Source organism: Antechinus flavipes, chromosome 2 (genome assembly GCF_016432865.1).
Source record: "Antechinus flavipes isolate AdamAnt ecotype Samford, QLD, Australia chromosome 2, AdamAnt_v2, whole genome shotgun sequence".
Classification (NCBI taxonomy): domain Eukaryota; kingdom Metazoa; phylum Chordata; class Mammalia; order Dasyuromorphia; family Dasyuridae; genus Antechinus; species Antechinus flavipes.
This window is the reverse complement of record NC_067399.1, coordinates 60687840-60701769: the sequence shown is the minus strand read 5'-3', so window position 1 is coordinate 60701769 and position 13930 is coordinate 60687840. Positions and strand designations below refer to the sequence as shown.

The following is a 13930-nucleotide window of genomic DNA, read 5'->3' as shown; positions in this document are numbered from 1 at the left end:
GCAAAAAAACTTGGTAGCAATATTTAATGTTCCTTTTTAATTTAATTTAATATTCCTTTCCCAGAGCCAGATAAATCTGCCAGATAAAAGGAAAATCTAGAACTAAACAGATTATAGGAAACCTTTTCAAATATTTATGATATGGTAGATATTTGTGAATATCTTGTGAAGATATTAAAGAATATACATATTTCTGAATATTATGTGGTATCTTTCCATATTAGTTAACACAACATGTTTAGTGGTCATTTAAATGCAATGCCGTTATTAGGAAGAAATTCTATATGGCTAGTAAAAGTAAAAATTTTAGAGCTACACAAGGTAAGATTTTAGTTAATACTTGAAGAAAACCAGGAGGAAAGCCAAGAGGTGAAGATGAAAAGAGAACATTTAAGACCTGACAAGAGACAGACCAGTGAGAATGCAGTCACAAGATGGGACTATTTTGTTCCGAAGAACAAAAAGGACAGTGTCACTAGGCCATACATTTCCTGGAAGGCAGAACAAAACATAAAGAAAAATTTAAAGTTTTATTTTGTTTTGTTTTGTTTTTGCTGAGGCAATTGGGGTTAAGTGATTTGCCCAGGGTCATATAGCTAGGAAGTGTAAGTGTCTGAGAGCAGATTTGAACTCAGGTCCTCCTGACTTCAGAGCTAGTGCTCTACCCACTGCATCAGCTAGCTGTCTCCAAGATCTTTTTTTTTTAAAGTCAAATAGAAGTTCTGAGAATTTAGTTCAGAGCTTGGGTATCAAATGTTTTAGAGAAAGACAGGCAAGAAGTTGTTTTGTTCACTTCTCTATCATATCAGCTAGTGACCAGAGAACCAAGTAGCAAGGACAAACAAAGTGCTACTTGAAGTAAGTGCTCTGAGCTAGCAAAGACAGGTATATATAGATGATTGGCTTGTTGCCATGGTTTTGTAGAGAAAAATAGCTACCTTTAATTTCTGTATTCTTTTTGGTTGTGGTTTGAAACTTAAATCAAGGTCATGCTATATCTGTGAGGTTTGGGATTTTCTTTCTTTCTTTATTTTGGGGAGACATTATTAGACAATGGTATCCAAGTATGCAAGATTTAAAGCTTTCCTGAATTGGTTGAGAAACAACCTTTTTCTTCCTTTTGAAGTCAGTGGGAAAGAGTACTGGATTAGAGGATCAGAAGACCTAAATTTGTGTTCCAGCCCTCCTAATCCTCATCCTGGACAAGTTGTATGACTTATTGGTATCCCAGTATCTTTATTTATAAAAGGTAGAGGTAGACGAGTCAATCTTTAAGATCTGTTGCAGCTTAAAGTTTCAGTCATATCTGCATTGCATTAAGCTTCAAGCTGAAATCTAGAGGTGAGCCAAATCCTGTGACTTCCTCTGCCATCTCCAGGATCAGGTCTGCTGGTACCTGTTAGAACTTATTCTTGGATCTTCTTAGAAAATGGCTTGGCTGCTGTTTGGACAAATATTCCTTAAAGAAAAGATCAGGTGAAGGACCAGAAAAGAAGGAATGTTGGAGTTGGGCTCATCAGTTGAGAAATCTTGAGAAAGGGACAAAAGGCATGTGAATGACTTCATGTGTTTACATCACCCATTCATTACAGAATTAAAACTGCTGCTTAAAGCCACTAGGCCCAGGTCATACCTACTGAGTTTCTAGGGAATGAATTGACTTGCAAGTAGAATGCTGTTTTTTTTTTTTTTTCACAGTGAGAGGGTGCTATGTTTTGACATGTTCTTCAATGTTTTGTGTTTTCTGAATTTTATGAGTTTATGAGGTTTTTATTTCACCTTTATTAATATTTGTTATCCAAGAATTCTGTAGAAAATTTAGCAAGAGCATTAGGATTAGAATTTACAGCCAAAAAAACAAAGAGTCTGGTTTTAGGTAGTCAGAGAACTCCTTGAGATCAGCTCCATATTTTATTCTCCTTAATGCCTAATATAGCCTATTGAACATGAGCATTTAATGAATGTTAAATTCCCTCTCACCCCTAAAATATGCCTGCTCTTTCTCCAGGTAGAACATGTCCACCTAACCATAACTGAATTGTCAATATGAAGATATAAATCATCATACTATAGAACCAGTTTTAGGAATTGAATGAAGTGTTTTCCTTTATTCTTAAAATAATCTTAGGATGACAATAAAGAGATTAAGGTGCTAAAGAAAAAAAATTATTTAAGTAGGAACTAATCCTCTGATATTGCTACACAGTTGCTAGTAATTGAATGAAAACATGTAAAAGGACTTTGTATGATACAGAATTAAGGCATTCATTTTCCAGAGATGTTTTTGGTTTCCCTTCCTCAGGCACATGACTGTGAGAGGTTCTTTCAGAGAGGGCCAGAGTATTCTTAGTTCTATAGAGAAAGGTACCTTAGGAATTAGTTCTGGTGGCCAACTAAACGAGCTCTCAAACTAACCTTGAAACGTCTCCACTAGTTGTATCTGTGTGTCAGTGCCATCAGCTGGCTTTGATTGTTTCCAGGCAGAAGGTTAATGTTGCTGCTTTTATCAAAGGAGTTTCTGTGCCTTCTTGGTGGTTTGAAATTTGAGTCAAAGAATGTTAACGCTACAGAGAACAGCTAGTCATAGGAACCTGAGATGTAGAGCCAGCAGGAGAGCTTGGCCTCGTCTTTTAGAGACGAGCAGCTGAATCCCAAGGCCAAGGGCCTTGGTCACATGAGTAGTAAAGAGCAGGTACTAGATTTTATAATTATTGCCTCTTTACACTCTACCTCAGGCTCTTGTTTTCTGTTGTAAGGCAGCAGAACTTTTAGGGCATAAAACCTGGGTTCAAATTCTGCCTTAGATCCTTACTGTCTGGTTAGTCTTAAGCAAGGAATTTAACTTCCTTAGTCCTCAGTTTCTTCATTTGTGAAATTATGTTTTTAATCTAAGGGGTTTTCTGGCTCTGGTTCTGTGGTTTTGGGGTTTTATAAATTGGGAAACCAAGACTCGGGGATTCTTGTAAGTTTGAAATTTTACCTGAGCCAATTTTCTTATTTTTTTTGTTATGAACTTCATAATTATGTAAAAATCCAAACATTCCAATATATAAACAACAAAAAGGATAATACTTGTTTATGAAACTTATGTTATATATTTTGGGTTTTTTTTTAATATTAAATTAAAAAGCTAACAAAATTATCTTTGTCTTCTGAACTTGTTTCCTTTTGTTGGGGGGGGTTCTCTTTCACTTTTCACTAATTAATCTTCCCTTTAAGTAATTTTTGCATTATTTAATATAATAGAAGAGTCAGCAGCACCTTAAAGATTGTCAGAATGCTTTGCATATTTTATTATTACAACAACCCAGTGAAGTAGGTACTATTCCTATTTTACAGATGAAGAAACACAAGTGCCTAAGATAGGATTCAAACTAGTCTACTATTCCAATGCTTACCTTATGAAATACTGATAAATAAAATGATTCCCGCCTGTGGGAGTACTTGTGTAGTCTTTGTTCTTGATGAAAAGAAATGTGGGAGTGCACTGCTTCTTGAATTGCAGGATCTGGATTCAAATTCACCTTTGGTTCTTTTTCCCTGTGTGACTTTGGGCAAGATGCTTCACTTTGTCCTCCCATTTCCTCATCTGGGAATTAAAGGAATTGTATTTGGTAACTTCAGAGACCCCTCCAACTCTACATTTATGACATCTGTGATTCCCAAATATTGTTCAGTTGTATTTTTATGTTCTCCAGTGTTTTGTCTTAAGTTGTTTGCCAAGGTTAGCTTTGTTTGCTTTATTTCAACTAAAACTAAACTTCTTTCTGATGGAGTGTATATTTAAGTGTACTTGTCTGAGTATAACACCATACGAAAATTTCACTTTTGGCTGTTTTTCTGTCTTTCTTGATAGATATGCTTTGTCTCTCTACGATAAAGCCAGAATAAGAAGGAATGGGTAAAATTGCAGTCTCAGAGTATTTTTGAAGAATTTCCTAACAATGAATTAAATATTGGAACGGGTTTCTGAGGAAGGTTTGTAAAACCCTTTTCCCTGAGGTCTTAGAATATTGGGGTTGATTGTTCTTTCTGATTAGTTTTAGATGTCTTTCATTTTCTGCCAAAAAGAGGAGTTGGGGGAAGATGGGGGGTCACTTAATCAGTGGTATTGGGCATTAGCTACTGACAAAGGGAATGATGGGGTGGGAGAGCGGGCACCAGGAATGCCAGATTAGGAAGGACAAATTGGGGAATGGGCTAAGAATAGGGTGCCAAATATGAGCAGAAAATCAATTTACCTATTCATGCTTGAGAAGAAGCCAGAATATTTTTTTGGTAGACTTATGTGGCAATATTGCTTCAGTGTTTTTAGAGATCCATTCTTCATAAGTTTTTCTTTAAATTCAACGCATCTGGTAACCATTCTCTCATTTTAATGTCTTTTGTTTTCATTTTCTCTTTTAATTGGGGAAAAAGTTTCTTGAAAAGAAAAAAGACAATGTAAAAATAATCGATCTCTATATGATTTGTAAGTCCCACCCAAAAGTATAGGGGAAACGAAAGAAGCAAGAGTTTTAAGGAACCTGCAGTCTAGCTGAAAGTATAACAAGAGACATTTAGAAGGTAATTATGTATTAAATCAAGTGGTTTCGAAGATAAAAGCAATTGGAATTTAACAAAGGAAGAGAAATCAGAGGAATGAAAAGGGCTTCCTGTAAGATAATGGGCTTGAGCTGGATGTTGAAAGATCAGGAGGACCAAAACCAGCAAGAGACATCAGGACAGGAGGAGAAACCACAGTATTAATAAAATATGGCTTGTGTTTATACAGAATATAATGAGAAAAACCAGGTAGACTGAACTAGAAACATGGTATTTGGGAAGCAATAGAAAATAAGATTGGAGAAATATTGGGTAGAACATTAGAATGGGAAGCCTCAGAAGAGATTGAAAACTAACATAAATTTTTCACTTTGGAATAGTTGGGAAAACTTTTTTTTAAAACATCACAAAAATTCTTTTTTCACTTGAATAGAAACTACTAGTGATAGAACTGTCTCTATTATTAGATATCTCCAAGTGAAAAGAATGGTTGTTAACAAATTCCATTCAGCTTTATATAAAAGATTGTTATATCCATAAATGAAACCATCATGCAGGTGTACCTAACCACTTATTGGGGGGGAGGGGTTGTGACTTTTTTATAGTTAGGAATTTTTTTTTTTTTTTTTATCTTTTAATCTCTTTATTATAGTTAGGAATTTATGATAATTTTCAGAAATCAATATTTTTTTAAAACCAGACTTGTGTGTTATTTTATGGGTGTCAGTAGCTCCTGCTAAGGAGCAAGTTGGCACTTTTCTCCAACTTGCTGTCCTGGAGAATTGCCTCAGACATACCCAGCATGTGTCAGAAGCAGGGCTTAAACACAGTTCTGAGATCCACTGTGTATCCATAGCTTCTCAGTCCTTGTTAAAGTAAATGTTATTTTGATCCATATATGAAGTTTGTTGAAATATAATTGAAATTGGAAATCATAACTAAACTTAATTACACCTGAAACATTTTTTTTCCTTTAAAGAAAGATCTTAAAAACACCAACTTAATTGAAAGGGATATGGCCTAATTGTTTGTTTGAAGGAGAGAAAAGTCTAAACAGACACTTAAAAGAGAAGGAAGACCTTGTTCTGAAGTCCATATTTTAGCTGTGAGTCTGTGGGACGTAACTTATTCTAGATCTGTTTTCCTCATCTGTAAACAAAACAAAACAAAAAATTAGGCTTGATATACCCTCTAAGGTCCCTTCCAGCTCAGTCTATTATCCCTGTTTATCAATAATAGAGAATTATTGCCTCTTTGTTTAGCAGATAGATTCACAGATCACAAAATCTTTAAAATTCCTTACTCTTTTACATAATGTGGACTAGGTAGCTATTCAGTCCTTTCTGATTTATTGTACATATATAAAGGTTTTAAATAATCACATATCTTTAGAAAAATTATGTTGCAGAAAGGACAATTATAGTAGCATGAAAGAAATTCTTCCATAGATTTTAATAAAAATGTAATTGGAAATTATAAATGAGCTAAAATGTATTTCAGGAGATGCGTTACTCCAAATATGCTCTCATTGCTACCTATCCATCCTCATCCAATGCAATAATTTTGTCCTTGCCCTTCTATTAATTCTTCATAGACAATTTAACTCAATATGCCTTTTGTGTCACAAATTAACTTAAGCCTGAAGTACAGTGTTCCTTGAACTGTGCTTTACATTTTGGAAGGTGTTACCTTCCCTCATCCCTGCCACTAGAACAGAATCATAGAGATTTTTGATTTAACTTTTTTATATTGCTGGCAATTATTCTCTTCCCAAAGTAGAGAGACTGGTAACTTTTAGAAATGACTCTTAGTTAAAAAATAAACAACATTGGTAAAACTATTGTTAACTAGAAAAATCTTTTTGAAAACCACTAACATAATTTATATAAGTGCTTTTTATTAGGGAAAACAAAAATTCTCTCATTGCTTCAGTTTTCTCATTTGTGCAACATTTCTCGTTTGTCTTTGAGCTGATTGAAAATGGGAAAATGCCCTACCTTTTTTTAATCGGGATTTGTTTTATTTTAATAAAGGGAAGGAAAATGGAAGGTGAGGCAGTTGAAGCAATCATGGAGGAGTCTGAAACCTTCATCAAAGGAAAAGAGAGAAAAACATATCAAAGACGCCGGGAAGGGGGTCAGGATGAGGATGCTTGCCATATATCACAGACCCAGGCGGATGGGAGTGAAGTGGTTCAGGAGGTAAACAGCAGTGTCCAGATGGTTATGATGGAGCAGCTGGACCCTACCTTACTTCAGATGAAGACTGAAGTTATGGAGGGTACAGTACCTCAGGAAGCTGATGCTACTGTGGATGACACACAAATAATAACACTTCAAGTTGTTAATATGGAAGAACAACCTATAAACCTTGGGGAGCTTCAGCTTGTTCAGGTACCTGTACCAGTAACGGTACCTGTGGCCACCACTTCTGTAGAAGAACTGCACGGGGCTTATGAAAATGAGGTCTCTAAAGAAGGCCTGCCAGAAGGCGAGCCCATGATTTGTCACACATTACCTTTGCCTGAAGGTTTCCAGGTGGTAAAAGTAGGTGCCAATGGTGAGGTTGAGACATTAGAGCAAGGGGAGCTGCAGCCCCAAGAAGATCCCAATTGGCAGAAAGACCCAGACTATCAGCCACCTGCCAAAAAGACAAAAAAAACCAAAAAGAGCAAACTTCGTTACACAGAGGAGGGCAAAGATGTGGATGTTTCTGTGTACGACTTTGAAGAAGAGCAACAAGAGGGCCTGTTATCGGAAGTCAATGCAGAGAAGGTTGTGGGTAACATGAAGCCTCCAAAGCCAACAAAAATTAAAAAGAAAGGTATGGGTTTTTCCCACTGTTATCCTTCAGAGCTTTTTGTTTGAAGTGGAATCTAGAGGATAAACAACATTGTGTACAGGTTAATCTAGTTTGATTTGTTGTGAGTTGAACTCTTATTAACCAGTTTAAAAATAAGTTCAATGGTGTTTTTTTTGTTTCTTTTTTTAATTGGATTTAAATATGTGACTAACAGCAGTAAGCTTAATGTGTGATTGTAGAAATTCAGGTAAGACTGACTTAGAAGGATCAATGAAATTTAGAAATCCATAAGCAAATTTAATCTAGAAATCCCTGGGGCAATCCAGAGGCAGCAAAACTTTGGCTAAAATCTTTTCTTTGTATATAGGTGTAAAAAAGACATTCCAGTGTGAGCTTTGCAGTTATACATGTCCACGGCGTTCAAATTTGGATCGACACATGAAAAGTCATACTGATGAAAGACCACATAAGTGCCATCTCTGTGGTAGAGCTTTCCGCACAGTCACCTTGCTGAGGAACCATCTAAATACTCACACAGGTGCTTTAGAGGAAAAGGAGGGAGGAGGGAGAACAACAAGGGGCTCTCCTTATAGGAACAGAAAGTGTTGGGTATGGTTAGACAGGTAAAGCTTTAGAAGGAATGAATTTCTTGTGGATGACTATTTTGGGTTCCCTTCTGGGTGAATGAAGGCTAGGTTAGAGATCCTGGACTTGGAACCGAGGCAGGCTGGTGTTCTGCTTCTAGGATTCTTGTAGTTAATGTTGAATATACCTTCCCTCAGCAGTCTTAGAATTTCAACTCAATCATGCTTGTATAAACCAGCAAAACGTTGGATAAAGTGGAATTTCCTTGTTGTAGACCTTGTAAAGCTTAAAAGATGTGAGTAAAACAGTATGTTAGAGATACTGACACTAATGTCTCAGTGCTTGTGTATAAATCTTGTACACTACTTGTGTGACCATGGGCAGTTCATCTGCCATCCCTGATTAGACTAGATAGGCTCTGCCTTGAGGTTGCTTCAAACTTTAGAGCTATGTTCCCACAAAATGTAAGTAGTATGCTAAGCTGGCCATCAAAGGACATTCCCTCGATGCTATACCTTCTGGTACTAAGGGTGACATCAATGCCTGGGTAATGCTTATCTGTCCTTGGATATAGCATTTAGAACTGGAAGAAACACTAGACCATTTAGTCCAACCCTCTCTTTTACAAAGTAAGGAAGTGAACCTCAAGGAGGTGACCTGCCAGGTCATTAGGTCATTGTGCTAAAAGCGATTTTATAGCAACTCTGGAAGGGAGGTGGTGTTTTTATAGTACCCCATCTTACAGATGAAAAAGGCATGCCCAGGATCCCACAGCTAGGAGTTATCCAAGGACAAATTCTGTCTTCAGACCTGGCTGGCTCTCTGTCCAATGAGCCACCTAGCTGCCAATGGCTGCAATGTGTAAGAATTAAAATTGGTGCTCTTAAATCTGGAAGAAATAGGCTTGAGTAGCAGAAGGTCTGCATCCAGACCTCAAGAAGGCATGAAACTGTTGACTAGGTAGATCTTAGACAAGAATAAGCAATAGCTCCCACTCTCCCTGTTGGCAGTTTCCCACAATCCCTTTAGACCATGGAAAGGCTGTGCTGCTTTACCAATGTAGAATTATATGGTATAGGCCCAAAATGCACTTGTGACTTGTATGACTTTGCACAAATCCTTTCTCCCCCTGCACCACACTTTCCCTTCTGGAGCATGAGGGAACTATACTCAAAGCTTCTGAGTAAGAGATTAGTTACCTCCTGAGAGAGGTAACTCCTGAGAGAGCACAGCTCATATCACCTTCATAAAAGCTTCTCCAACCTCAGTCATCATATTGCTCTTACCTTGTAACATTTGGGATATATTTATCTTGTTGTGTATATTAACAGCCCTCCATGATGCTGCTAGACTGAAAATTCCTCAAGGACAGGGGACATATCTTATCTAAACAACAGATCTCCCCCAGAGCTTAGCACATGTTGGTTCCTAATAAATGCTGGAACTTAAGAAACCAGGGTTGACTTGATTAGGAGTGTCCTGAGGTTTGTTTGTGTTCTTTCCTTTCAGGTACCCGTCCTCATAAGTGCCCAGATTGCGACATGGCCTTTGTAACCAGTGGAGAATTAGTGAGGCATCGACGCTATAAACACACTCATGAGAAACCCTTCAAGTGTTCCATGTGTGATTATGCTAGTGTCGAGGTAAAGGTCACATTTTTCAGTGGCATTTCCATAAAACAGATCTCTTCAGTGCTGTCATTGAACAGTTTCTTATGTTGAACACTTAATTTAGGATTTGCTAATAATCAGTTCTTGATTATATGTAAACATACACCAAGAGCAATCACTGAAATCTGATGGGGATGGAGTGGAGAGGGCTATATCATGGAATTCTGAATCTTTCCCATCACACATTATAGCTTAACTGTAATCAGGGTGACAATTCCTTGACTAAAATGTTCATCTGTCATGTATAAAGTCATATATAGTTGGGGATACAAAAGGAGGAAATCCACCATATCAATTTTGAAGTTTGTTGTTTTAATGATGGTGTTAGGGCAGGCAGATATCATCAGATAATAATGTGAACAAAAATATACACAATTTTGGGACAGCTAGATGGTGCAGTGGATAGAGCACCAGCCCTGAAGTCAGGAGGACCCGAGTTCAAATTTAGCCTCATACACTTAACACTTCCTAGCTGTGTGACCCTGGATAAGTCACTTAATCCCAATTGCCTCAGCAAATACACACACACACACACACACACACACACATATAATATGTACTGAATCTGGAACCCGGGGCAGAAGAGCTCAGGTTCCGTTTGTTCTGTTCATTCATTCATTCTAACTCTGTGGTTGTCTTGGTATGACCTTAAGAAATTATTGAACCTCTGTTTCTTCATTTATAAAATGGCATAATCATCCAAGTGATCCATCTAAAAAGTTGAAAGAAGGAAAGCACTTTGCAAACTTTCTGACATTCTAGATAAACTTTATTATTACCATTTTGAAATATCTAAATGCCAAGGGGTTGCTAGAGCCTTTGGAACCAGATATAATTTGCTGGGAAACATGTTCTGATGGTGATTCCTTAGGCATATTTTTAAAAGTGCTTGAAAAGGGACATCAAAGAAGTGGGTGAGTTGGCCAAGAAGATGGCTAATGTTAATAAAGTTTTGGAAGTGTGAGCTGGTGAAGCATGTGGGGACAAAGCATACTGCCAGGGCTAGAGTTTGCTTAGCCAGTGTAGATTATATTCAGGGTACCCTAGAGATGAACTCAGAATTTCTGAGTGGGAAAATCCAATGACCAGATTAATATCTGAAAGTGACTGTGTTAGTGATATAGGCAGCAAGAAGCATTGGAGGGGTTAGCACTGAAATTTGGAGAGTTAGCTGAAGATAAGTGGTCATTGAAACCATGAAGATAAATGAGCTCTCAAAAAAGTCGAGAGGGCATCTAGTTTGGGGCATAATCACCTTAACAAGGGATACTTTAAAACATGAGGAAATAGTAGAGTATCTCAAAAGACACCATCTCTAATCTGAAATTTTGGCCTGTGAAATGATGGTACAAGTACAAGACAAAAAAAATTAGGATGTGACATAAAAGCAAAACAGTTATTTAAAACTTTAAAGTTTACTGGTCTTTAATGTCCTTAAAACCAAACTTTTGTGCTCAAGCATTGCTGAAATTGTCAGCTGTATCTAAAAAGGCTGATAACTTGATGCTTCTTTGTTGCAGGTCAGCAAGTTGAAACGTCACATTCGCTCTCACACTGGAGAGCGTCCATTCCAGTGTAGCTTGTGCAGTTATGCCAGCAGGGACACATACAAGCTGAAAAGACACATGAGAACCCATTCCGGTACACTAAACTCTTAAAATTTTACTAATAAGCTGCTTTTTTGTTGGGTGTTAGGTTTGTTTCAATTGATCGTCCATCATCTACTTGTTGCTTAATGGGGCAACTAGCATAGCATGTGATAATTATGTGTGCCATGTTGGGTTTCAGCATTTTTAAAATTCAGATCAATTTATGATCTCATCATGTGGGAAAATTCATCAACAAGACAGATCACATCCTGTTCAGAATGTCTGCTTGCTCATCCTGTGTAATTCTGCTCCGGATCCTTCCTACCAGTTAGCCATACCAGATCTACCCAGTGTGCTTATGATCTTGTTTCTCCCTGATATTTCTAGAATTCTGGTGGACACATGGTTGTGGGCTATCCACTAGTTATCCTTCAGCTCATTATTTTTTTCACTCATTCCTTTCTTAAACATTCCTTTCTTTTACTTCAGAAACACTTTTAGTTGTTTATGTACTAAAACCTGAGTTTACTACTCACCATACTTCTGAATGAGTCAGTTTTGTTTCTTTGGAAACTGTGGTGTTCTATGACTTTTAACCAATCAGCAATACTGTTAAAACATTAGAATTCAAAAATAAGGCCTTGATAACCTTCTGGTCACTAATATCAGGCAGAGTATCAAACAGGGAAACATATTCTCCCAGAAGTGTGTGCCACTGTCATAGAGGAGATAGCCAGTAGAGAATTCAAGTTAAAAGAGGGATTCCTCATAGAGGATGAGTTCTTATAGATGTTCTTTTTTGTAGATGATATTGTGGACATTGGGTTACTTACACCCAGCCTCAGAACAGACTCCAAGATAAGATTCATCACCATTTGAAAGGATTTTGGCTTAACAATCTCTCAGTAAATTATTGAGTTCAACATTCTTCTAATATCCATTCTGCAACCTCAATAACTTGTAGTTAGTTGTGTATTATACATACTATCTTACCATTTTTATTCTAGATTTGTGTTAATCTGGCTCGTTTTGATTATAGACTGTTGGTTCAGAAATTCTGTCCCAATTAGTAATGAGTCTCTCTCTCTCTCAAAATAGTTATTTTGGAGGGGAGATGCAATTCTGTGCTCACTATATCTGCTGCCTTCCAATTCTTGAAGATGGTATTTACTATGCTATATAGCTATGAGGTTTCTGTATGGTCTTGTATTCTTTATTCTGGACATGAATTGTCCAACATAATTTTCATCAGCCTCACCTATATTCACTTTTGCCCTAGCATCATTAAGTATAAATTATGTGTTTTAACTTGGAAAATCTTAGCAAGTCTTAATATTAATTTTTCTTCCTCTTTATCCTCTATGACAGATACTGGCTTCTCATTGCATTTATTTAATAGTCTTTTTGCAAGTAACTACCATGAATACTGAAACAGCAGACTAAATATCCCATGAAATATTCCTTATTGCCTTTTGGCTCAAGGTAAAGCTAACCTTGGGCAGCTCCTTTATTTGCCTCTCCAAAGAAGGCTCAAGCTGTTGTTCTCTTGAACAGCAACTCCAGGCTGAAATTGATGTGCTCACATTCTTCCCTACTGTATTTGCTCCTTGGTCATTGAACAACAATCCTTTACCAACAGGCCAGACTAGTGTTTATAGATGGCCTAAATCTGAGTCTTAACATTCTGGTGCCACCCTGCCATTCTGCTACCTCTTTCACTGCAGAAGCCTAAACTGGCCACCTGGGACTCAGACCACTTTTGTGTTTTCTTTGATTTATGTGCTCATGGGCAAAGGATTCATCCTCAAGTGGCCAGTTGATGATGAAGAATCTGGTCTTTGAATAGCAGTCTTCCACTGATGTTGAATCCAAAGCCTTTTCAGTATGGAAAAATCTGACAAACCTTTTGTTCTGCTTATATAACCCTTCAGTGACTCATCATCCTAGGACTTTATAGAGAATAGCTGAACTCACTAGGTGGAATTCTTGTTTGAAAGATGAGTCTGTGTATCTCTAGTTGAGTTTGTTTGTTTTTTTAATTAATTTACTGATTTATAGAAAACTTCTAGGCTGTCATCCTTCTTATATTCCTTTTCCCCTCTGTTAAGCACCAATATCACACATTTCTAAGATCAAAGAATAAGAAATGTAAAATTCTCTAATAGTTGCTAGAAAAAAATATAAAGTATTGATTTAGAATCCATTGATTTTTGAAAGTTCTAATAAAAGCTAAAGATTCTTAGGAAAGTGATGTAAATCTAGACAGTAGCGTTTCCAAATAGATTTCTCTTAGTTGTTTTGTGGTTTATGACACTTATAATCAAAGTGATATAACAAACTTGTTAAATTCTATTTCCTTTTAAGGTGAAAAGCCGTATGAATGTTATATTTGTCATGCTCGGTTTACCCAGAGTGGCACGATGAAAATGCACATCTTACAGAAGCACACAGAGAATGTGGCCAAATTTCATTGTCCACATTGTGACACTGTCATAGCCAGAAAAAGTGATTTGGGTAAGTGGTTTGCTCCTTGAGGAGTATGTAAAAAACATGAGTGTTAGGGTGATTAACTGTAGAATCAAGATAAGCCAACTGACCCCTAATTACAAACTAGCATTTGTGCATATACCTGGGTTTTACTGGAAGTAATTGCTTTGTTAACTATTTCTGTGTTTTCTGCAATAAGAGCAGCAGGTTTTAACCATCAATACAATTCATCAACAGGTACCATTTGAGGAA

At 37.0% G+C, this 13930-nt stretch overlaps 1 protein-coding gene across 3 annotated transcripts in view; it reads left to right on the top strand.

Moving 5' to 3' along the window:
• CTCF (CCCTC-binding factor) overlaps window positions 1-13930 on the top strand; it is a 42261-nt gene that overhangs the window by 20339 nt on the left and 7992 nt on the right. For 2 of the 3 annotated variants that reach the window (XM_051975011.1, XM_051975009.1), the window contains exons 3-8: window positions 3857-3978; window positions 6579-7368; window positions 7715-7885; window positions 9442-9575; window positions 11123-11243; window positions 13556-13705. In XM_051975011.1, the coding sequence (XP_051830971.1) occupies window positions 6588-7368; window positions 7715-7885; window positions 9442-9575; window positions 11123-11243; window positions 13556-13705 (1357 nt within the window). In that variant the 5' untranslated portion in view covers window positions 3857-3978; window positions 6579-6587. The remainder of the gene's footprint in view (window positions 1-3856; window positions 3979-6578; window positions 7369-7714; window positions 7886-9441; window positions 9576-11122; window positions 11244-13555; window positions 13706-13930) is intronic. The other variant, XM_051975010.1, reaches the window with a different exon arrangement.